The sequence below is a fragment of the Peromyscus leucopus genome, chromosome 16_21 (genome assembly GCF_004664715.2).
Source record: "Peromyscus leucopus breed LL Stock chromosome 16_21, UCI_PerLeu_2.1, whole genome shotgun sequence".
Taxonomy (NCBI): Eukaryota; Metazoa; Chordata; class Mammalia; order Rodentia; family Cricetidae; genus Peromyscus; species Peromyscus leucopus.
Window position 1 is genome coordinate 40,851,844 of NC_051084.1, and position 26,045 is coordinate 40,877,888.

Here is a 26,045-nt window from a genome sequence, read left to right on the forward strand (position 1 = left end):
TCTGTAGGTGAAAAACTGAGCATTCCCCAAGCAGAATGACACCCAGAAGTGGAATGGTCATGGGTTAAATAAATAGTTGGCCTACACTGTAGTTAGCTGTGACAAGGCTTCAGGCTTGGGTCAATACAGCTATCTTCTGTACATTCAGACGGCATTCGGACACACATACACTTCAATCACCCACTGACTGTGCTGATTCACTGACATATTAAATCGTACATTTGCCAGTGTCAGGGCTTCTAACCTGTCTTCCACTGGACTGCGGTCTGAATTCCCTGGACTTTCATTTTGTGCTTGCTCGCTGCATCCTCCCACCAGGAACAGCTCACGGAATCTTCCTCCATTCCCATTCCCAACAGGAAGTGACTGGCCCACATCACCCTGTCCTCCACAAGCACACTGCCACTTCAGTCCTGTTATCTCTGCATCAGTCGGTCTCAGTGTTCATTAGCCCACTCCATCTCCACTGTGCTGGGGAGATGAGCGGCAAGCATGGCTGCCCAGCCTGACATCCACCCTCACATCCTCCTTCCCAGAGGACCAGCCCGTTTGACGGGACAGCAGTTGGTTCTATTGATTTCTAGGAAGGGTGCTTAGCTAGATGGCTGGAAACAGAGCGGAAGCCTGGGGTGATCACTAAACGCAGTACAGGGTTCTCATGCCACCACGCACACCACTTCACCTGGCAGTATCCAATCTTGGGGTTCCGGTGGGCGTACGCTGTCAGCACCCGCCTCAAGGCGGCAATACCCGTTTCGTTCTGGAAGGCGGGGTGCTCGGGCAGCGAACGGTGCAGATCCCGCTCTATCTCCTCCGTCACCAGGCAACATCGCCCCAGCGACTGCTCCACCAAATTCCCATAATACCCAGGGTGCGAGGCCAGGTCCGTCACGGCGTCTGAGGATGGGAGAGCAACATTTCAAGAAGACACGGTTATCACGAGGGTGTCACAGACAGGTGAGGGGACAGACACGTCAATATGTGCCAGAAAACGTTTTGAGATTTCATTTCTGCCAGGCAGCCAGGCTCAAAAACTAGCAACAAGAGGGAAAGAAGCTCTTCTAGGAGTAATGTTGTACATGAAGAACAAAAGGTTCATTCCACACATCAGCGGTGGGGGTGTGGCCCAATGACGGGGCACCCCCTGAACAGGAGCAAGACCCTCTTTCCAATCCCCAGCACACACCCAGAGCAGTCAAGTTATTAATGCGCTTTTAATAAACTGCATTACCCGGATACACGCATGGCCACGTACAATTTTCATGTGTTAATTCCACAAGACGTTGCCACATCTTTCTGTGCAAAAGCACACGAGAAAGCACAGCCCAGAGTAAGTGAGGCTAACAAACCACTGGCAAGCAGTCCTGGGCCAGTGGTACTGAGGGACAAGTAACTTGGTGGGTGTGAGGAATCTGTCCACTCACCAACCTGCCCCAGAACACACAAGGTGGGGCTCTGAGGGAAGAGGGAGCAGAAATGTGTCCAATTCTGCCTCAGAGGGTAGGTTAGGGCTCAACTCTAAAGAAGTATAGTAGAAACAGCCCTCTGCCTCAGCTTCCCTCTTCAGGGAGCAGCTGCGATCCCACTCACACACACTCAGCACTCAGGTGTAATGAGCTGGTGGCTGGCAGTCACTTAAACACTACAGTGACCTTCCCGCCACCAGAGCAAACATTCCAGCATGAACTGATGGTCCATACATATCCCAGGTGAAAACAAAACACCAGAACAGCACTTAAAGTCTGGGTTCACACATGTGAAGGGGACCCAGAGGACTGAAGCCCACAGCACGGAACAGGTGGCACTCTGGAGGACAGGTTACAAACATCACCCCCTTTGCTCACTCCCGCACCCCACTTTTCGATTATGAACGAACACTGTTTCCTGACCACAGGAGCACGGAAGGCCTTGCCAGTTTTAAAGGCGGGGCTTCCATGGGGTGTCTCTGACAGGCAGCGGCCGAAGCACACCAGGAACCAGGAGAGTGGGTGCCTGCACGGTCATGGGCTGGGCGATGCGAGAAGCTTGAGGGAACATAGCCAACGGCAAGGCTGTGGAGATGCTACAAAGCTTAAGACGGATGGGCGGGGATCTTGGACAGGAAAGGGGCAGGACCAAATTGATGCCTGGGGGAGAAAGCGGATAATGGGGGGTCACGGGCGAGAAAAGACTGTGAGCAAAGAGCTGGGAAGGTTCCAGCCCCAGTGTGGTGGTTTGAATGCAAATGACTCTATCTTTGAAAGCTTGGTCCTTAGTGGATTGTTTAGGAAGGATCAGGGGGCGTGGCCTTGTTGGAGAAACTGTGCCACTGGAGTTGGCTTTGAGGTTTCCAAAGCCCACGCCGGCTCAGTCTCTCTGTCTCTGTATGTCTCTCGTGGTGATAATGTTGTTTACCCTAATAAACTTATCTGGGGATCAGAGGACAGAGCCAGCCACTAGATTAGACACAGAGGCCAGACAGTGGTAGCACACACCCTTAATCCTATCACTCCGGAGGCCCATCTGGATCTCTGAGTTCAAGGCCACACTGGGAAGAGTCAGGCAGTGGTGGCACACACCTTTAATCCCAGCACTTGAGATCTCATGCCTTTGCTTGGAAAACACACATGCCTTTAATCCCGGGAAGTGACATGGCTGGTGGAAATCGGTATAGAAGGCATGAGGAGACAGGAATCAAGCAGCAGTTCACCTGAGACCCTCAGGGGTGAGGACTCAGAGGCTTCCAGGCTGAGGAGTTGGAGAGGTAAGGTTGGCTGTGGCTTGTTCTGCTTCTCTGATCTCTCAGTTTTCACCCCAGTATCTGGCTCCAGGTTTTTTATTAATAAGACCATTCAGCAATTCGTGTTTCTCTCTCTCTCTCTCTCTCTCTCTCTCTCTCTCTCTCTCTCTCTCCCTCTCCCTGTCCGTCTCTGTCTCTCTGTCTCTTTTTGTGTCTCTGTCTCTCTGTCTCTCTCTGTCTCCGTCCCTGTCCCTCCCCCTCGTTGCCTGCAGCTTGCAGATTACTACCTGTGAGCTCTCAGCTTCTGCTCCAGCACCACGCCTGCCTGCCTGCCTGCTGCCGCGCCCCACCATGATGGCTATGGACTAACCCTCTGAGACTGTAAGCAAGCCAGTTCAGTTGATTTCATAAGTTACCTTGGTCAACAGAACAGAAACCAAGACAGACACTGGGGAAGAGGAACAGAACGTGCCCAGGCACAGCCTCCTGGAGCCCCGCCGGTGACCACAGCAGGCTCATGTGGGGAAGCAGCTCTTGCCTTATACCCACAGCACCTGACAGGGGTTACAGTCCCCACAGATGGCAGGGCCTTCCCTTGGCCTGGCACCTTTGAGTAGCAGGGCATAATCATCCCTTGTGGGTGGGGAGAAGCCTGGTCCTGCTCCAGCCTCAAGTCCAACATCTCCGCCATCCCTCAGTTAACACTCTTGTGAGACTCCAGGATGGTACCCAGCAGTCACAGAGGGAGGACTGCCATCCTACTGAGTCTAGATGAGGCCATCACTGATGGTTCACATGGTGTTTGAAAGGCAAACAGGACAGCACTACAATCACGCCTCGCTCGGGTACCATAGTTCCAGTAATAGACACTCAATCGCACCTCTCTGGGGTACCATATTTCCAGTAACAGAAACTACACTGTTTCTATTCAATTCAATGCCACCAGCACCTGTCACAAATACAGTTTTTCTGTTTCATCTACATCAGGAGCTCACATCCAATAAGACACATCACTTCCGGGTAGTTATTTTTTTTATAACCCAGGCTGCCTTGAACTCATTATGTTATCTTAGGCTGGCCTTTAATTTCTGATCCTCCTGCCTCCACTTCCCAAATGCTGGGATCACGGGCATATGCTGTCACACCTTACTCATGCAGTGCTAGAAAGCTGTTTAAAAGTTCTCAGCACTGTGGGCACGCTTCCAGTTTTATTCACATTTTCATCTTTTGTGGGAGAAGGCATGAGATGAATCTTGTGGAGTTAGAACTGGTGATCCTACCCCAGCCTCTCCAGCTGAAATTACAGGCACATGCCACAACATCTAGCCATGGCTAAGTGGGAAGAGGTCACTGCCCTGGACCTCACATTTCCTAAGGAGGCACCAGAGCTAACCAATGTAGCGGGGGCTCCCAAGTCCGCCCTGGGGATTTACAGAAACCATCCAAAGACAGAGGGCTTCACCCTCATGCACTGCTCACAGGAAGCCTGTTCCTGAGTCTATTCCAAAGGTCACAAAAAGCTTGAACATGACTAGACCTACCTGAGAAAAGCAGCCACAGCCTTCCACGTAAAGACTCTGGGATCCCCATGGCCACCAGCTTCCGGATCTTCTCAGTGCGAAACATACACACGGTCCTGCCGTACTCCACAAAGTGATCGTTCCACAGACTGATTTTTATCTGTTCCCGCGACTGGAAATGGAAACGCCTGTTAATGGGCCGAGAAGCCCGTCTACAACGAGCCATGGTGTACATGACGTCTCTGTTTATCAGGGACTGTCCAGTAGAGCAGTGGTAGCAGCCCTATGCAGCAAAGCATGCCTGCACCTCTGCGCGGCATCAAGGATGCAGGACAGTAACACAGAGCACCAGACCCTCGGGAGCCTGCTGGAAACATCTGTGCAAATGAGATGCAAAGTTCCTAACAGGAACTTGTCCACTCAAGTACTAAAGCAGCTCAAACTGGATGGGAGAGGGGGGTGCAATGGAGAATCTGGGGTAAAGCTTTGGGGCACTGATGCAGAGCCAACAGCTAAAACGCCGCTCAATTCCAAGGACAGCAGGGAGTAAAAGGTGCCCAATGTGCCCTGAGCTTCCTGACAGACAAAGGGAAAACTGAAACCTGAAAAAAAAATTTTCAGAAAAATTTTTTAAATTTTATTTTATATGAGTGTTTTGCCTACATGCACCATGTACATGTCTGGTGCCCACAGAGGTCAGAAGAGGGAGTTGGATCCCCGGGAAGTAGAGTTAGGGATAGTGGTGAAGCACCACGGGAATTGAACCTGGGATCTCTGCAGAGAAACAAGTGCTTTTAACCACGGAGCCACACCTCTCCAGCTCCCATTCTCGTTATCAGAAATAAGAGACACTATTTCTCTAAAAATCCTTTAAAATTATCCACATCGGGGATTTTCAGGACCTTTCATAGGATATTTACAATTATTTGTAATAATTATTGTCCAATAATGTAAATAATATATCCATAAATCTAGCATTTCACTTAGACAAGAAATGACCGAATATCAGTGTGTAAAGCAGTTGAGAAGATTCAGTTTGGATTTTCAAAAGCTGACAGCGACCCAGGACCTTGGGTGGCTGGAAGCAGCCTGGTTGCTAATAGCACTCAAGGTCACCACTAGGCCTGCAGCTGTAAGCGGCTTCTTATCCACCAGCCCAGAGTCCTGTTTCTAGTCTAGTCACCGACTACACATGACTTCTGCCTCCAATATTAAAAAAGAACAGCTCTAAACGAAACAAAAACAGGGGCTGAGGAAATGGGTCGGTGGGTGAGGAAGGCTTGCTGTACAGGCCTGGGGACATGGGTTTGAATCCAGCACCCAAGTAAAACCCAGTCATTTCAGCGTTGGGGGCAGGGCAGAGACAGGCGGTCCCAGGAGCTTGATGCTCTGCCAGCCTGGCCAAAACGCCAACTGCAGGTTCAGTGAGGGGCAAAGAAACACCATGTAAGAGGCACGGGCAGACTAGCCAAAGGAGGGCTCACTGCACACCTGGAAACCCACAGGGACAGCCCTGTCAGCTCTGCAGGCCACACAGAGGAGGGCCAGCTCCCTGCTGTCTTTCCCGGTCCTCACCGGGTGCCCAGGACAACAAGCGGGAAGAGAAGCAATCAATGCTGAAAGCACATTGGATGCCTAGGCCAAACCATGGCTCACAGACACCGGGAGCAGACAGCCGGACAGTCTCCGTACAGAGGCCGGAGCCAGCTCACTCACTCACCAGGCGGGAGTCGGGGCTCTGGCTGCCGGACTGCTGGAAGACGGCAGTCAGGGGCTCGGGGTGTGGCAGTGGGCTCTTGTCCTTCTCTCTCTCTTCGCTACTCTGCGAAGACACCATTTCAAGATCCCCAAACTTGTCACTGCACATGCTTGTCGAATAAAACACAGGTGAAGTCTGAAAGGCAAAAAAAGAGAGAGAATACACAAGCATGGTGTATCCGTTAAAAACAAAAATGGGGGCCGGGGGGCACCTGTGGCACAAGCATGGGGACCAGAGTTCGGATGTCTGGGACTCAAGTTTTTTGCTGGGTAAGTGTGGCAGCTGAAGAAGACAGAGACAGGGGATCCCAGAGCAAGCTGGCCAGTGAGACTGGCCATATCAGTGCACTCTGAGTTTGACTGAGACAGCCTGCCTCCATGACTAGGTGGAAAAATGACCAGGATGATTCCTACATCCACCACATGCATGCATACATACACACATACGCATAGGTCTACCACACGCATATATAATACACACACGACACGCCTGTGAAAGATACACCAAAAGAAGTTGTCTAATCAAGTCACAGCCAATGATGTCTCTGCCAACCCAAGGGCATTCCTGTATCTCTCCAGTCTCAGGATGACAAACCATCTCTCTTAACAGATTACAGCCACCTGAGTATTAGCCCCTCAACCTTGGAATGGTACCTGCTTCAAAGTGTATGAAAGGTGCCCACCCCACGATTATGGGGGGTGGGGGGTCCCATTACTCCCCTAACCTGCAGAGGGAGGTGTCACATCAACTCCTCCGACCCAGGCAGGTCATGGAGGCACCCAGTCAACTCTCCAACACACAGGTTTTCCTCCATCAATCCTAATCCAGGCAGCCCCCAACTCGGGACATCAGAGCATTAGAAGTGACGTCACACTAATGCGCAGTCCAGCCGTCTCCAGCACACGGTCCCCACACCCACACGGCCCATCTTTCCACGCACTCCTCTTAGAGATCGCGGCTCTGGAGGTAACAAGAAGAGTCACAGAAGGCCAGCCCTGTAAAGGCTCCTACCATGTCGTCGTCGTCACTTGGTGAGGAGTCATAATGCACGGGGTGGTTGGCGTGGACCTGCTTCAGTCTCACCAGGAGGCCCTCTACCAAGTTCTCTCTGTCCTTGAGCTCAATGAACTGGAAGGCCATCTTGCTGCGGATGCTGACAATGATGGGATTGGGCAGCAGGCTCGTGTCCTCCATCTTCTCAATGCTTACTACCTGGAGCAGAGATGCCACACAAAGTGCATCAAGAAAGGAGCCGGGCAGGTGTTCGATCCCACCCTCACACAATATCCCAAGGCAGAAAGCAAAACCTATCTGTCACCACAGGAAGAGCTCTGGGCAAAGGCCAGGAAGTGGGCTAGGCAGCAATACCCACCAGCGCCACAAGAGGGCAGCAGCCCAAGGTTCTGTCCACAGGGTGAGTGGCTAAGCAAACTGGTTTACATGGATAATGAAGTATTGATGAGCCCCCCCAAAGTAAACTCCAACCCATGCTATAACACAGATGAAGCTTGAGGGTGTTAATGCTATCTGGAAGAAGTCACTCATAAAAAGACAAATACCGGGGCTAGAGAGATGGCTCAGCGGTTAAGAGCATGTACTGCTTGCTCTAGCAGAAGACCCTAGTTTGATTCCCAGCACCCACATCAGGTGAGTCACGACGGCCTATAACTCCAGCTCCAGGGTAGCTGAGGCTCTCTTTTGGCCTCTGCAGGCGCGCGCGCGCGCGCGCGCACACACACACACACACACACATTAAACAAAAAAGGATAAATGCTGTGTGAGGTCATTTATTCAACTACCTTGGAGAGTCAAATTCGTAAGAGAGGGAAGGAGGTCGAGAAGGGAATTAGTGTCTTAGTGAGACAAAGTTTCAAGTTGGGAAACGAAAAAGTGTCCTGGAGATGATGGTGGGGTTGGCTGTGTAGCAGTATGAACATGCATGGTGCCACTGAAATGCACATTTAGAAATGGTTAAGAGGATAAATCGCTATGCACAGCTCACTAGGAAAAAAAAAAAGCAGACGAGGCATGTTCTGGATTTCTCTTTTTCTGTCTGAAGACAGGGCTCACTATGTAGCCCTAGCTGGCCTGGAACTCACTGTGTAGACCAGGCTGGCCTTGAATTCATAGAAATCCGCCTGCCCCTGCCTCTGGAGAGCTGGGACCACACCTGACCTGGCTTTCCTATTAAGAAGGAACACATGGCCTGCAGAACAACAACGTGGAGACCACAGGCCACTGAGTGAGGGAACCAAGCCTTCAAGAGAACCACGCAAGGACCAACCACACACAGGCGCCAGACTCCGGAGGTCCCATGTGTTGGGGTCTTGGTTCTGTCATGGCTGGGGTACCTGAAACCAAAGGACTTCACTGTTCACATCTGGACATAAGCTCAGGGTGTCTCTGATCTCCACAAGAATTATGAAATTTCATAGTAAAAAGGGACCCAACTGGCACTTAATTTTAAAATTTTTAGCTAAAGTTCCAAGAGTATATGTAAGCCAAGGAATCTACCATTTGGTCTCTGAAGGTGACACTTGGTTGCTTCTTTCTTGGGGGTGAGGGGGAGGACTGCATTTCTAGGAGCTCTTGGGAAAGCCTTAATTACTGGGCAAGCACTTTAACAACAGCTCCACCAAGGAGGAGGATAGAACAGTCTCTTTACCCAGCCCTGGTAGGCAAATTTCAGGCTGTTAGCACAGCACCAGAAAGAACCACAAGCATGCCAGTGACAGGCAACTCAGGTCCTGCTCCTCAGAAAGCCGGAGGTCCATCTTCAGGCAGGAAAGGACTGCTGGGTGGACACCCCTCCCTGGGCCCTCTCACAGCGGCATGGATAGCAGCTGTTAGGCTTTCATATGGTTTCAGCGCGGGACCCCAGGGGCTCACTAGTTGAAGCCCGGTCCCCATGAAGCAGTGTGGAGAGGAAGAATGAAGAGGCAGGGCCTAGCTGATGTGGTTGGGTCACGAGGGGCATTTCCCTCAGAAGGGATTAATACCGTTTTTTCGTGACACCCTAATTAGTTGTCTCGAAGTAGGTCACTGCAAAGAACAACAGGACTGGCCTTTGCTCTGTCTCACTCACCATGTGATGTCTCCAGCCACCGTGTTACCATTTGGGATAAGATCTGAGCCCAAACCTAGCACCATGCCCTGACGAGCTAAACCTCTTTCTTTACAAGTTTCTCTCCCTTGAGTATTTTGTCTGGGGAATGTAAAAGAGACTCAGAGACTTGGGTTCCAGTGGCAAAGCAAGGCAGTAGGGGTGAGCGCGGGGGTCTACCTCTCTCAGGGGCAGCACGACATTGCAGCAGCCATCTTCTCTGCTGGCAAAGCAGATGTAGCTGTCGGAGGTGAACATCCGCCCCACCGTGTGACAGCGGCTGAAGGGGGTCCAGAGGGAACAGTCTACCACAGCGTGCAGTCTCTCCTTCCTCGGCAGCCGGAAGAAAGCCCGGAAGAACTCATTCTGTGCTCTGGCCTCCAGGTCCCTGGGGAGAGCGAGGGCGAGAGAACGAGGTGAGTGAACACACAAGCTCACAGAGAAAAGGACCTCGACACCCACTGGCACATGCAGATGGTAATGGTCAGGGCATACAAAACATGACCACAGACCCACCAACCGACGAACAGCTAAATAAAATGTGGCGTGTCCCTTTAATGGGACGGAGACCACTCAGCCACAGGACAGGAGGAAGGTACTGACACACATGGCAAGGTGGATAAATGTGGGCCAGAGACTACTGCCGAGTCAGGCCACAAACGCCTCACATTCGAGGGCTGTCCATCAACCCAGCACAGCTGACAACAGGGACCTGTGTCGTAAACACCAACCCCACACGAAGATCATCATCAGCCCACCATTTCAGGCCACCCCAGGAAGGCGGGAGGTGTTTGGTCACTTCCTTCTCAGATGAAAGGGCTGGGTTTAGGACTCAAGAGGGACACTGGGGAGGACTGCCTTTTTCGGTGAGGTTTAGCAAAAAAGCCCCAATGCCATAGCCGGACAGGCGGACAGCAGTGTGGCAGGGGCTTTAGGGAGAGTACAGGCCAACCCGGCAGAGGAAGGGCCCTTCTTACTTTAGAGGAGGGGGAGGAGCTGAACCGCATGACTGATGGGCAGTCCGTAGCTACTGTCTCGCATTAAGGCGACCTCTGAAGGGCCGGCAGACATCGGTCGTGAAGAATGCATGGGACACCACAGCCAGCACAGGTCTGCAGCCTCTGAAGAGGCATCTAGCAGCATGGGCACTGCCCCAGGAGCAGCAGACTCAATTCAGAAGGTTCTAGAGCCAGACTCCACGCACACCTTTATTACACCTGCGTTTCATTCCTAAGGGGCTTTAGAACTTAGAAATTGAAGCAATCCCAAAAACTTAGAGGCAAAAAAAATGTGATTGCTTTCTCCCCAAATCCAGAATTTGTTTAGTCCAGACTAGATTTGTCCCTCCTAGACCAGACCAATGTTCCAAAATCAGGTTTCTCTCTCTCTCTCCCCCATTCCCCTCTCTGTCTCTGTCTCTCTGTCTGTCCTCTCATCAACCTTCTAGAACGACTTACGGAAGAACTCCACCTGGGGTTTACAGTCCAACTCTCACTCTGTCTGCTTATTCGGGCCACCCAGGATGCAACTATGAATCAGCCATCACGGTCCCATGCCATCAACATGCATCACCAGGGACTCTTCACTTCAGTGGCTCTGCCTTGTGTAGCCTCCCAGACCCATACCCGTGGGTCTCTGGAAATGCCGAGACTTAGCAACACAGGAACAGGGCTGGAGGGCAGACACTGCTTTTCCTCAGTGCCGCAGTCTACACGTAAGAGTTCCTTCTCAGGGCTCCTATTGCAAATCACCCTCTGGAGCGATGGAAGGATCTTTCTACTAGCACATGGAGGAGACCTGATCTAGTGTTGGTATGGCCCTGGAGTTTGGTTTATGTCTTTCCTCAGGACAATGAGGTTCCGCTTAGGATTCCTGAGCACTGAACATGCCCTGTGGTTGCTGCTGAAGCCCAACATGACAGAGACCTAATGGGTCATCATGAAAAAAATCTACCCTTCTGATGCCAATGGAGATTGAGAGCCCAATATGGCCAGCTTTGGCAAGCATTAATGTAAGCCTAGGAACTATAGCCATGAGATTGGATTCTCCAGAAGAGCTGCCAGCTAAAATCATGCTGGGATCAAGAAAAATGGGCCTTGGTGGTTCGTGTTCCTGGAGTTGTATCCATGCCGGTGGATGTCCACACAATCCAAAAGAGAATTTGACATTGCTGTTGCCACTGTTGCTGTTATAACAATGGTGCACACCGCTGCTACTGTTTCTGGGATTACCATTTCATAACTGCTTACTACAGCTAGCACAGTGGAGACCCTGGCAACAAAAGTTGCTACCACAGTTAGTTAATCTTTCATTCTATTGGGCATGATAAATTTAATTCAGTAGTTATATACATCTCGATTGACTTTGAAAATTATAAATTTATAAACTCAAGTTCCAGTTGCTTTTGGGATACTATTTTACAAGGACTCCAACATACAGTATGGCTCGTTAAGGAAGGGAATGGCTCAGTTGCCTTTAGCCTACTGGCTATGGGTGAGATAGGACCTCTGTCGGTCTTTTCTGTATCAAACACACAGATTGCAAGCCCAGTGCCACTTTGAGATCTTTGGCAGCAGTTAACTCTGCAGCCCACACACGATTGAGCCTGTATGATAATGAGTATTCAGAGACGGGTAATGCTTGGGGGGGCACTCACCAACCTAAGACAGAGCACCTGTGTGGCCTGGGCAGGTGTCTCCATGACGGGTAAGGTGACCTGCTGACATCCCACGCAACCCAAGTCAGAAACTCATTTTTTAATAAAAGGGGGACCTGCAGGGCCCTGGCCCCCGTTTTGGGTAACTGTTGCCTTGCTTGCAGACCTTGACCTTGATATCCTCCCAATGCTAATTCCCTGCCAGGTTCCACCCTCCTGAATGATTAAGAGAAGTTCCTTGTCTGTGTATCCTGAATAATGGGCGTTAACAGCTTAGATGCAAGATTGTAAAACATCAGTAGTGAACTTCTGCCCTTCGGGGTCCTCCCATTGTGCTGTAAGCCTGTATTTAAGACCTCCTACCCCATTTAAGAAATGACATTTAAAATTAAAATATATATATATATGTATATATATATATATTATATATATAATTGAATGAATACTGCGAATGTAATCTATGAATACCACAAATGTGATTAATATCATGAGTGTAAGTAATGAATATCATGAGTGTAATTTAAAAAATAAATAAAAATTTAAAAAAAAAGAAACTTAAAATACAAAAAAAAAAAAAAAAAGAGTTCCTTCTCAAAGGTGTCTTCACTCAAAACATAACCAGAGTTGTCAAGGCCAGAACCTGGGCTCCCACAGCCCAAAAGGCTACGTTTGACCTCCCATCCTGACACACCATTAAAGAAACCAGAGATGGGGACAAGCAGAGGAAGATTATTCAACGTGGCCACACTGCCAAGAGGAGCAGATAAAGTGGTCCAGCGGCCCCAAGTCCATCTTCAGGGTATTAACATGAGCTTCAGCTCTAAGGAGGAGGAGGAGGCCCAGGACAGGTACGCACGCATACACAGTCCTGGTCGAGACGTGGTCCCACTGATCACTGCCTCCGTTCTTGTCCTGCAGGGAGCTCGGCAGGAGTCTCTGCTGCTCGGGGACAATGGGGTTGTCAGGAGATGGTCAGCTCCACTCCAGAGAGCAGCCTCAGCCCTGGGGTAACTGCCCTCATGTGGGGTGGAGCCCTCTGTCATGCGAGGTGACACTGCCCCTGGACTCCAGGCTTGAGAACAGCAGCTGACCTCTGTGCCTTCAACCAACGTAGAGACAAAAAGGAAGGTACATGTCAGCCTTTCACCCTGGGGGTCCAAGTGAGGAGCCCCTGTGGTTTAGCCAAAGTGGCTTCTGAGTACCTTTGGTAATTGTCCACACTGGCCCCAAGACAGCAGGACCTGGCAATGCTGGAGGGGGGTGGGGGGGTGGGGGGGTGGGGTGGGGGGGTGTCTCTGCACTCCAAGAAAAGTTGCCTACTGTGCGCTCTTCTAGCCATGCTGATCAGCAGATCATCTTGGAGCAGCCCAGTCTGTGGGGTCGGAAAGGGGAGGGTGGGCCTTCCCTTGAAAGATGCCTCTTTTGTGATGGCTAACATTAAGTTAAGTTTAAATTACCGTGCTTAAGAGAGCCACAAGACAAAAATGCCTCTAACTCGGTGGTTCTCAACATGGGTATCAAACTACACGGGTCGCCAGGGACCATCGGAAAACACAGATATTTACACATTATAATTCATAACTAGCAAAATTACAGTTACGAAGTGTGGAGGCCCACCAAGGTTTCCTAGTGAGAGCTGAGCTGGCTTTACCCAGCAAAGCTGCATGAGAGGACTGCTTGACCACGTGCGTGGTTACCAGGTGTTTGGAAGGGTCTGTACTTGGCTCTGCGGTGTGCTTTGATCTTGCTAGGGGGAGGTCTTTTGCCCTGCCCCTTGGCATTCCTTATGCCCTTTAGAAGAGACAGAAGGGGCCAGTAGATAATGATCCAGGCACTCCCGAGGCTTCCCTGTGTTTCTGTTTCTTTCCCCTCTATCCTTCTATCTAAATCTCTTATCCCTCACTCCTCAAGAGTACCCTGGGGAAAAAAGGTGGAGGTGGGTCCCCCACAACGAAGTAGCAATGAAAATAATTTTATGGTTGGGGGTCACCACAACGTGAGGAACTGGATTAAAGGGTGGCAGCATTAGGAAGGCTGAGAAGCACTGCTCTAACCTGTAAGTCTACTGACAGATAACTTCCAATTGCACAGGATGTGTGCTTGATCACTGCAGGCGGGAGGTACGTCAGGATGTATACTCACCCCAATGGATGAAGGTGGGAAGTAGATAGATCTGAGGTTTTGCCTTTACAAAACCCTGACTAATGTAATTTGGCACCATACCCTGGGACTCCCAGGTATGGTCCCGGCCATTATTTTGTTTGTTTGTTTGTTTTGTTTTTATTTTTTGAGATAGGGTTTCTGCTGCGGGCCGCAGGAATATATCATAAGAACTCAGCTGGTTATGGCAAAGTCACTACCTGGAGGATTCAGGGAATTCCTCCAGAGGAAGCCAAATCCCAAGGAGTTTTTGGTGTTACTTGGCTTGTTATATATCAGCTGTATTCTGTTATGAAAATCATGTGTGCCTTCATAGTTTTTCCAACTGACTTTCCCCTAAGAAGGGCTAACAGTGTGGACTGATCACTCTCTGGACATACACATTCCAGGTATTTGGAGAACAGCCTCAGGAAAGGCTTTCTCTGGAATCAGATTATCTCCCTTAGCCACTTTCAAGGACTACAGGAAACACCACCCAGGTGGGTGCCCAACTTCCAGGGACTAACAATGATAACAGCCTACCTGCAAGTCTCCTGACTTAAATTCCACAAGGAGACACTGCCCAGGGGGGTGCCCAACTTCCGAGGACTAACAATGGTAACAGCCCACATGCAAGTCTCCTGACTTATGGTAAATTCCACAAGGGGACACCGCCTAGGAGAGGTGGATATTAAGTAATAGCTTTACACAATTTAGCTCGGACCCTCCCTTTATATACCGGGACTTCCAGGGCATAGAGAGAAGAGAAAAGAGAATGGAAGAACTAGATGGGTAAGAACTTGAGAGGAACTAACTGAGATGGGGAAGAACTAGATTGAAGTGCTAAAAGAGAGGACTAGAGGAATGAGATGGAAGATGAGGAAGAACCAGATGGGGAAGAACAAGATGAGGAAGAGCCAGATGAGAGAGAAGGAGACGAGAGAGGAGCTGGTAGGGGAAAGAACTAGATAGAGGAGAACCTAGAAGGGACAGAACTAGATAAAGGAATTAAGATAGAACCTAGAGGGGACAGTAGATAAATATAGAGAGAAATCAGGCAAGAAAGGAGCTAGACATGAGAACAGAACTGAAACTGTGTATAAAGGATGTTATGCCAGAGGAATTAAAGCAAGTGGACGATAGAGCTCTGTGTGCTGAGATTCTATTTCCTGAAAATAGTCCTTGCCGTTAGTAGTTCTCTCTCCTGAGCCCCTGGGATGTATAATATTAAGGCTGGTTCCTCTAATATTATACAAGAGGTTTCTCTGTGTAGTTTTGGTGCCTGTCCTGGATCTCGCTCTGTAGACCAGGCTGGCCTCAAACTCACAGAGATCCGCCTGGCTCTGCCCCCTGAGTGCTGGGACTAAAGGCATGAGCCACCACTGCCTGGTCCCTGGCCAGTATTTAATAAAGCTTGCTTCAAATATGGCTCACAAATTGTGGCAGCCTGGTGGGATTAACACTTTCCCAGTCATCTTCCTGCTCCCGGCATGGAGCCAGCTCTGATCCGATGGATGGGAAGTGGGCGTTCTGTGGGGGCTATGGGAGAAGAGCAGGAAAGAAGACTAGCTCTCTGGGATAAGGCCAAAGAGGTCTGTAGAGACGGAAGGGTCAGAGGCAGGGGCTTGCCACTGAGGACAGACACCCCAGGAACCACTGGGAAGAAAGTTACCACTTGCCATGTGAATGCATCCCAGTATTCACCCAGCCACGGACTGGAAGAGGCTCACCATCCCTCCAAACTCCCCTGCCCTGACCTCCACACAAAATGGCTGGATACCTGAGCAGACCCTAACTTTAGGATAAACACTCGTTGGAAATCTCAGGACCTGCTTATTCCCTGCTCTTCTCCTACTGTCCAGGCAGCATCCTTCCTCCCCGACCACCACCACCACCCTGCCTCCTGAACTCGGAGATGATGTGCTGAGGATCTCCAGTCCAGGTCCTCTCTGCACTGGGCAGGCTGGGCCAGGTGAGCCCCCAGCCTAGCCAGCGTTCTTCTCTCCTCCATCAGATCGGGGGGGGGGGGGGGGGGGGGGATGGCGAAGCACCATCCCCTCCTCCCCCTCTCACGGAGCCTGCTCAACCTGGGGCCCGAAGTCTCAGGGGAATGACCATGGACCAAGGTGACTAATGGGTAATCAGATGCTCAGCAACCTCGACCTTTGCCCCTAAAGGTCACCACTGGAAAGCTGTCATCTGGGAAGGGAAGTGAACATGGATCAAGGAAAGAGCTGGAGGGGCATTCCAGCTTGTCTGGCTCTGAGCTGGGGAGACTGTTTTTCCTAAACTTTAAAATCTGCCACCAGGCAGGGTGCCAGGGAGCCTGAGTCATTACCTGTTTACACACCCACAGGCCTGGTCTCCATGACAAAAGCTACTGATGGGAAGGACCCTAAGGGCAGGCAACCAGAGCCCTTCACTTTGGAGAAAGTCCCTTACCAGGTTAATTGGCAGGCGAGGATGCAACTGGAGACCAGAACCCCGCCCCCGGGCATGCATGGGTCCAGCCCTGGGCACAGGTGGGCCTCTGGACAGTCAACTGCTGGCCATGCCCCAGGTCCTCTCCTCCCTTTTCATCTCCCTAGTGGTGCCCAGGGCAAAATGTGGGTGGAGTGAACAGGAGGACTTAGAGACTCTCCCCGAATCTTGGATGTGAATGTACACCGATACTTGTAAAACAGTTTGCTTTCTCCATCTTACACAGTCCAGGATCCTAGCCAGAGAAGGGCATCGCCCAGTATCTCCCCACCTTAGCTTACCTCTGCAAGATAATCCCCCACAGGCACGCTCAGAGACTCGTCTCCTAGGAGGCTCTAGAGGTGGATGGTATCACTGAAGAATAAATAGCACACCCAGAGTTGTCCTCTGACCTCCACATCTACACACACACACACACACACACACACACACACACACACACACACTCATACATGGGGGGAGGGGAAATAAGTCAAGTGCAAAAGAGGATTCCACTTTAATAAGGGTGGTGGGAGATGGTGGCCAGGCAGTCAGTCATCAGCAGAGGACGGATTTGTTCTGTAGGTAGACAGTGGCGGCCACTGGGTGGGATATGAGTGTGCTTCAAGCTACTGAACTGCATGCGCACCTACACTTTGTTACATGTAATCTGCTATGAACAAGGATCTGAATGTCTAGCGGCATCCAAATTGAAACAAGTGACTCCATCACCACATGAAGAACTCCTAACCAGGCAGAACATCACAGGCTCTTGCTTCTCAAAGGTCACCTTTGTACCTGGTACCAAACTTACCCAGCCACTCAGAGCAACAAACCGAAACAACTCCCTCACCAAGTTGCCACCGAGTCCTTCAAGTTTTGGTCACGCTGAATCTATACAATGACTATTGGCTCTATAGTAAAAGTATACTTCCGACGACGACGACGACGACGACGACAAAGAGAAATCAAAATCATCCAGCTGTCCTAAACAACCCCCCTCCCAGAAGATTACAACCAGATCAGAAGAGGACTGGGATGTAGTTCAGTGGCAGAGCACATCCCCAGCCAGCACAAGGCCCAGGGTTTAATGTCCACCACTGTTAAAAAGTGAAATGTCTTCATGTTCCCTAGTAAATAACCAATTTCTACCATGAGGGTGCCCACACTATGTACTGAAATATTTGGAATAAGAGGGGGCCTAGATCTGGAAACCCTTGTCTACCACACAAAGGGAATGAGGGGTAACAAGAGGCATCATTTAACTTCTGTCTATCAAAATTGACCACAGAGAAGGGGCCCTCAGGTAGCTTGGTGGGTACAGACATTTTCATCAAGCTTGACCACGATGATGGTCATGATGCCCACCACATGATGGAGGAGAGAACTGACTCTCTCAAGTATCCTTTGGCCTCTACACTCATGCAATAGTGTGTGTGCAGCACACACACACACTCAAACACAAAATAAAAAATGTAATAGAGAAGTAAAAGATTAACCACAGAAGCAAATGTGAGTGACATCACCATAAAAACATACATCTGGTACATCAGCCCTCAGTGTTCACAGGCTCTGTAGTCTTGAATCCAACCAATCATCAATCAAATATTCAGAAAGGAAGCCCTCTCTGTACAAAAGGCATGCATTTTTTCTTACCGTTCTTCCCTAAACAGTACAATAGGACAATTATTTACATAACGTTGACACTGTATGAGGCATGACAAGTCCTCTAGAGATGCTGCACAGTATCTGGGCATGGCACAGGCCATGTGCAAGCACTACAGTATTTTACAGAAGGGCCTAGTACAGCTGTGGATTGGATGTCCAGGACACCCTGGAACCAATGACTGAGGCAGATGGAGGAAAACAATGTACCTAAGGCTATCAAGAGCACAGGCACACATGAAGGGTGGACACAAGCACGAGTCCCCTGAGCAGCTGAGGGACACCTGGGAGCTGAAGCCCTACCTTTTGGTGATCTGGCTAGGCTCCTGCAGATCAGGGTCCAAATCAAAGACCTCATTGTCCAGTAGCCTCCGGAGGGTCACATCTGCCAGCTGCTCCATGATCTTAAACACCTCATCCAGGTTGAGGAACGTGGAGAAGTCACGCTCCTTATTCTGTGTGGTGATCCGGATGGTGTCCGTGAGAAAGACATTGGCCGTTCGCTCCAACTTCTGGATGTCCACCCAAGGGATCACCAGTTTAACTGTAAGAGAGGAAGACAAAACACGCATCGACCGTGAAACGGGAGCCAGCTTGAATGAAGCAGCAGACGACGGGCAAAGCTCTCCTTTAGCAAAACTGCAAATGTCTTTGAGCCAGGGCAGGGAGCCTTGTCTAGGGCCGTGTGGAACTCAGCCTCATTCCAGTGGTTTCTCACAGATGTGTGTGAAACTTCCCAAGATGCTGGCTACTGCACTGCCCTGAGGACTGCACACATCCAGGGAACATCGTTCTGGAATGCCAAGTTAACCGTGCACAGGCTTTCCCAAGAATACTTAGCCAGCCAGGAGATCATGAATAAATACCTGAAAATGATTTCTCTTTGAATCGAATAGCTAACAAACATTCCTGCCATTGCTATCTACCTAGCAACACTGTTTTCAGGGCTCCGATCATTTTCAAAGACACCATTTGTGTCACCCTCGACAGGAAGTTACTTAGCTGCTTCTATGTTTACACACACACACACACACACACACACACACACACACACACACACACACACACACCCCTTAGTTCATTTACACCACCAACTCCAGTTTATTAAGTAACTGCTGTGAAGAGCTCAATATAATGGTCTGCAATGTAATGGTTTGGATATGAAATGTACCTCAAAAGGTTTCACGTGTCAGGGCTTGGTCCCATGCTGATGGTGGGGGAGGCGGGTCTTTGGAAGCACCTTGGCCCTGGCTCTTTCCTGTCCACAGTGAAATGGGAGGCTCCCCTGACACACCTTCCTGGTGCCTCCATGTTCTATGTAAGTGTGAAGCCTCAGAGACTGTAAACCAAATAAATCCTGCTTCCCTGTTTCTGTCAGGTATGCTGGTCCAGTAATGAAAAATCATTACCGTGTCCTGTACTGAAGCAGCTCATTCACGTAAGTCAGACAGGCAAACACGTAAACAAACCAATTGGATGGAACCCAGCACAAACACGTAGCATGTACAATTTATATGGAGGGAAAGCTTCCTGGAGGGGGCAAAATCAAAATTGGGTTGTTAAGGATTAACAGGCATTTATAAACAGGGTAAACATGGGGAAGGGAAGAGTATTCAATTTGACGAGAATTTCAGAAAAAAAACAACAAGAATGCCTATGGTCAGGCCAATGTGCACTGCGAGGGACGGAATGGTGTGGGAACAGTGTGCAAAGGGTCCTGGAGCAGCAGTGAAGCGGCTGAATGGAGAATGGCACACCACGTACAGGAAGCTCACCAAAGATGCTCAAGAGGGGGCCCCTGGAGCCGGCTTCCCTTGAAAGACAAACGAAGAACACGGAAAAAACACCATAATAGGACTCCCTGCCAAGAGCAGTTGAAGACAGACAGTGTCTCCTTGGGCTCAGAGTCCTAGGGTACAATCGATGGTGAAAGGAAGTCATGGTGGTGGAGCTTGAGGCTCTGGTCATATTATATCCCGTCAGGAAGCCGAGGGGATGGATGCTGATGCTCAGCTGTCTACACACACACACACACACACACACACACACACACACACACACACACACACACAAGAATATAGTCAAGGTTGGAGAGATGGCTCAGTAGTTAGGAGCACTGGCTGCTCTTCCAGAGGACCCAGGTTCAATTCCCAGCAACCACATGGCCGCTCACAACTGTCTATAACTCCAGTTCCAGGGGATCTGACACCCTCTTCTGGCCTCTGTGGACACCAGGCACACACACGGTGCACACACATACACTCAAGCTAAACACCCACAGACAGGAAATAGAAACTTTTGAGGAGACCATATCCTCTTGTAGAACTATGCTGTCATTAGCTAAGATAAGATACTGCATTTTCAAAGCGTCTACAATACTAAAACCTGAGAGTAGCTAAGCATCCCCAGGGCTGCATCTGTGAATTCGGGACCAAATAGCTCTCGTCTCGGCCACACTTACGTTCCTTGCCCAGGAAGAAGGAGTAGAAGCAGAGGTGGTTGATGCTGAGGTAGAGCCAGCCCTGGCGGGGCACCCGGCCCTTCCAGCAGCAGCAAGAGTAGTAGGTGACCAGCTTCTCCGCCTCCGGGAAGTTGAACCTGGCCTCGAACTTCACCAGAGCCTCTCGGAACTTCTCGGGCTCCTCCTCCTGTTCGGCCAGCCTGCTACTGGTCTCTTCAGCGATCAGAGCCTGGGGCACACAAAGACACTCACCTGGTCAGCCAGGCAAACGTTCAACGGAAGGGGAAGGGGAAGAGGACAGGAAGCAGGAAGGAAGGACGGGCGGGCGGGCACCAGATTTCCTCGGATGTTTGTTAGACCAGCAGAAGACAAACCGACCCCCAAGGGTGCAACAACCAAATCTTGTTCTTGAACTTTGGAGATACACATTAACACTTGAATATTTGTCTGCCTTGTCACATCAAAATGAAAAATGTTGATTTAGGGCCACCGAGATGGCTCAGTGAGGAAAGGTGCTTGCAGCCAAGCCTGAGGACCTGGGTTTGATTCCCCCATACCCACATGATGGAAAGAGAGAACAGACACCCACGAGTTGTCCTCTGACCTCTATACACACTGTGCCACGAGTATATTCTTGTACACAAGTAAATGCGGTAAAGCCATTTCTATGTGAAATATTGATAGTAACCTAGCAACTAACGCGTTTCGGTACCTTCATACACTCTGCTGAGGGAGAACGGAAATCAAGTCAATCTTCCCTGAGGTCCTAAGCACCTCCATTGCCTTCAGGTGTGAAGACACGGACAGCACAAAGAATCTGAACGTACACCCGTGATACAGAATGTAAGACTTGTCCCTCTAAAAGGTCAAAGTTTGTGGTTACAAAACTCTGATTCCCCATCCTGGGAGCTCACTGCTAAGTTCTTCAATTAAAGTATCTTCCTTGGGCTGCAGAGATGGCTCAGTGGTTAAGAACACTGGCTGCCCTACCAAAGGACTGGGGTTCAATTCCCAGTCTCTACATGGAAGCTCACAACCATCCGTAACATCAGTCCCAAAGGACCCGATGCCTCCTTCTGGCCTCTGCGGACACCAGGCACACATATAATGAACTGACATACACACAGACAAAACTACGCATACAATAAATGAGTTAATAAATAAACACTTTTTAAAAGCTGGGTGTGGTGCCACATGCCATGCCTTTAACCCCAGAACTCAGGAGGTAGAGGGAGGTTGTTCTCTGTGAGTTTTAAGGGCAGCCTGGTCCACATAGCAAGTGGACCTACACAGGGAGACCCTATCTTAAATAAAGAAACAAAACATCTATCTTCTGATCTTTCCAGGGAAGCAGCTACGAAGAGTTCAGAGGCCTTGTGTATTTGACTTAATTTGAAAAATCCAGTTATAATTTGTTCCCATGAACACCCATGTTCTTAAGACAAGGCAACTTAAGGGTGTGTTACTTGGCCATTCACTGCAATCTATCCTAGAAGTCAGACCTGGGAACTGACATTAAAATATTTTTTTTTAAATAAACCTGAAGGCCGGACTGAAGAGATGGTTTCGTTGGTAAGAATGCTTGCTAGGCAAGCATGAGGACTTGGTTTGGACCCCCAGCCCACGTAAAAAGCAGGTGTGGCAGTCCACTCCCATCTCTCTAGTGATGAGGGACGATGACAGGCAGATCCCAGGGTCTCTAGTCAGTCTCATCCACACAGAGCGCCAGGCTTGTGAAAAACCCTGTCTAAAACCTCAAGTAGAAGGACTGGAGAGATGCAGGGGACTGGCTGCCACCAAGCCTTGAGACCTGAGTTCAGTCTCTGGGACCCACACAACAGAGGAGAGAAGAGCCCCCCAAGTGGTCCTCTGGCCTGTGCAGTGCTCTGTGCGCGTGCCCCCAGCCCGCACAGACTAAAAAATTAGACAGATGAAAATCTGAGAAGTTAAGATGAAGAAGCAATTGAGGAAGGCACCCCAACAGCAACCTCCAGCCCCCCCAAGTACTGCACAGGCGAGCATCCCCATGTTTACACCTCTCTCTCTCTCTCCGCCCCCTTTCTGTCTCTGTCTCTGTCTCTGTCTCTGTCTCTCTCTCTCTCTCTCTCTCTCTCACACACACACACACACACACACACACACACAATCTGAAAGCTTAGAAAATTAAGTGACTTTCAATTTCTTCATCACGTTTTTATTTTACATTTGACACTATGAACCATAAGATAATAATTAAGATTTTTTTTGGGGGGGGGCTGTTTTATGGAAAACAAATGTTCGGTTCACCCCTGCTCTGGAAGGCGTTCAGGAAGGCATGTACAAAAGGGGCAGGGGCCATCCAGCCTCTCCGCTCCCGTGTGCTCTAGCACCTGTCCACAGGCACAGCTGAAGAATGTATCTGGTGCTGCGGAAGTGGCCAGACATCCAGAACATGACAGGAAGGCGACCTGCAGCTTTGGTCAGCAAAAGGGGAGGACAAATGTCCGCTTGTACCCTCAGCTTCCTCCAGCCCAGCCCAGCCTCCTGGGGACTCGACTCATTTGGTTTGGTTTGGCTGTCTTACCCTTTGAGACCGTGTCTACTGCACCCCGGGCTTCGGACTCCCTGTGTAGCCCATGCTAGTCTCTAGCTTGTGTGCCTCCTGCCTCAGTCTCCCCAGTGCTGAGATTATAGGTCTGCGCCTCCACACCGGGCAAAGACATGATTTATTTGTTTAAAGTCGTCAGCTCCGAAGTATTGAGAATCTAAGCTTGTCACCCCCAAGTGTGCTGCTTTGGCCTAAGGATGATTTGGAGCTGAGGACCACCGAGAAAGACTCTGTCCCCGCATTGATCCAAAGACAGCAAGAAGCGCCATTTGTATGAGCACAGCCTCCGCGGGCCAGGAAGAGATTTTGACTTGTAACCGCTAGAGACCCCTTCAGATGCTCACCAGCCTGGAGACAGATGCTGCAAGGGGGCCGAGAACCCCTCGGTGACAGGCGCTCCACATGCCCACCTGCCCCATGGCTCTTGTCCTCGGTCACTCCTCTGCAGACTCACCCTTCTTTTCTCAAAGGGCCTTATCAGGCAGGCTAAGTGCTAACCACTTCTTTTTTTTTTTTTCCAAGACGGTTTCTCTGTGTAGCTTTGCGCCTTTCCTGGAACTCGCTTTGTAGCCCAGGCTGGCTTCGAACTCACAGAGATCCGCCTGGCTCTGCCTCCCGAGTGCTGGGATTAAAGGCGTGCGCCACCACCGCCCAGCCGCTAACCACTTCTTACAGTTAGTTACTCACGCTGAGTCTTTGCCATGCTTACGCACCCTGTGAATACTAAAACAAACCACGGGAGGTGGGGGGACCCAAGAGACAGTGCCCACTGCTCTGGCAGAGGACCTGGGTTCAGGACCCAGTACCCATATGGGGGGGGGGGTGGCTCCCAACCACCTGTCACTCCAGTTTCATGGGACCTAACACCCTCTTCTGGCCTCGGTGGCACCTGCACACATGTGGTACACATAAACTCACATGGGTACAAATACGTTAATTTCCAAAATAAATAAATCTTGTTTAATAATAAAAAAACTTTATTTTTCCCTTGTTAACCCCCTCTTGTCAGGTTATCTGGGGTCCCACCATAGGGCCCGGGAGGAGAGAAGCGCTCTCGCCATGCAAGCTTTTAGGAAGCCACCGAGGCAGAAATGAACTCCTGCCAATCAAATGAAACACCTAACTCAAAAAGGAAAATCACTACAGTCGTTTCAGACTGAGAAAGGTGGGTCTAGCCCTCAACAAGGAGAGGCAAGAGGACAGCCTGGGCTACAAGATGAAACCGTGTCTCCACAGACAGAAGGAACAAGGAATATGGATGTGTTTCCGTGGCAGAGGCTTGCCTAACAAGTGTGAAAGTCTGGGTTCAGGAGAGAGGGAGGGGAGGAGGAGGAGGAGGAGGAGGAGGAGGAGGAGGAGGAGGAGGAGGAGGAGGAGGAGGAGAAGAAGAAGAAGAAGAAGAAGAAGAAGAAGAAGAAGAAGAAGAAGAAGAAGGGCCAGTGGCATGTGACACAGAGAGGCAGCTGTGTGGTGTGACCCAGCAGATGCCATCAGTCACTCAGAGCAGGACGAGGGCTCAGGACAGCGGCCTCGGTCTACCTGACTCCCTAGCCTGGGGGTCTGCTAGAGGATGTCAGTCAGCAAGCTGTCCTGGCTGGGCTTGGATGGCCTCTGCTTGGATTTTTGTTGTGGTTTTTCCTCACTACGGCATAGCTCTGCCTGGTCTAACGCCCATAGAGACCCACCTGCCTCTGCCTCCAGAACGCTGCCGTTAAATGCATGTGTGACCATGTGCATGTCTTGATCCCACAGGTAAACCTCAGTCCCCAAAGGAAAGGGGACTCTCATTTCGTTTTTGAATATGTTTTTTGTGTGCAATTTGAGACAGGGTCATGCTATGAAGCCCAGGCAGGCCTCCAGCCCCTCTGCCTCCCAAAAGCACTTACATCCTACTCTTCTAAATTAAGACTCCCAGCAAGGCAGTGGTGGTGCACGCCCCTAATCCCAGCACTCGGAAGGGCAGTTCTCTGAGTTCGAGGCCAGCCTGGTCTACAGAGTGAGTTCTAGAACAGCCAGGGCTACACAGAGAAATCCTGTCTTGGAATACCGAAAAACAATAAACAAATAAATAATAAATAAATATTAGTAAGTTAATAAATTAAGACTCCCTTTGCCACCCTTTACTAACAGGCCGAACACTTAGGGTATCATAGCTCCTTGCTTTTTAAAAAACAGTTGATGTTCTGGGTTTTGACCCTAAGGAGGAAAGCTGTAGGAAAACTGACTTGGCCTCTCCTTGCCCAGAGGCTTCTCAGGACCTGATGCTAACCGTCACTAACTGCAGCAAGGGCCGCTGCGTAAGACGAGGCCTCACGGGCGACACCAACCATCTCTCCATCGAATCCTCCCTCCCTGTCACTGGCTTTGACTCCATTCAGTTGAAGTGTTGAAGAGTAAGCAGCCACGCTGAGGAAGAGGAGAACGCGGGCTCCCACTACACAGACACCACGCCACCCGCTGCAAACGCAAGCTAGGAATCCAAAGATTCAGATAACGCATCGCGCGGCAAAACGAAAACCAGCGGCAGCGAAATGGCCTCATGCTTCCCTGAAACAGAAACGAGGAGGCCAAAGGATGGATGTTTAAAATGTTTGGGTGTATTTTGCTGGACTGGACTTGGCAGAAGGGTGGCAAACCCAACTCCCTTTGCTTTATGTAAGACGACCAAAAAAAAAAAAAAGTCGCCCGAGTGTGGACGCTGTCAGGAAGCTGCAGAGTTCAGGCACCGGGAGGGGACCAGCGGACGGGGAGAAGCGATCAAATCCAGGCCTACCTTCACCTTCCCTTTGACAAAGCTGGCGATGTCGTCCTTGTTGTCAAAGACCGACAAGGTATGCAGCAAGTTCTGCTCCAGCCAGTCCCAGTGCTGGTTGATCTCCTCCAACGTTGCCCCTGCATCCAGACAGACACACACATCAGGAAACAGAAGGGAATTTCGACAACATGAACTCATTTCCCAGCTCCTGCCATATGTGA

The 26,045-nt window shown here is 50.2% G+C and overlaps 1 protein-coding gene across 3 annotated transcripts in view; it reads right to left on the reverse strand.

Annotated features, from left to right (window-relative positions):
* Nucleotides 1-26,045, reverse strand: part of Tbc1d8 (TBC1 domain family member 8) — a 114,737-nt gene that overhangs the window by 14,405 nt on the left and 74,287 nt on the right. For all 3 annotated transcript variants that reach the window (XM_028865758.2, XM_028865756.2, XM_028865757.2), the window contains exons 3-10: nucleotides 25,843-25,961; nucleotides 20,483-20,711; nucleotides 18,325-18,565; nucleotides 9,282-9,489; nucleotides 7,010-7,210; nucleotides 5,960-6,133; nucleotides 4,261-4,411; nucleotides 683-897 (exon numbers count right to left, since the gene is read on the reverse strand). In XM_028865758.2, coding sequence (XP_028721591.1) covers nucleotides 683-897; nucleotides 4,261-4,411; nucleotides 5,960-6,133; nucleotides 7,010-7,210; nucleotides 9,282-9,489; nucleotides 18,325-18,565; nucleotides 20,483-20,711; nucleotides 25,843-25,961 — 1,538 coding nt within the window. The remainder of the gene's footprint in view (nucleotides 1-682; nucleotides 898-4,260; nucleotides 4,412-5,959; nucleotides 6,134-7,009; nucleotides 7,211-9,281; nucleotides 9,490-18,324; nucleotides 18,566-20,482; nucleotides 20,712-25,842; nucleotides 25,962-26,045) is intronic.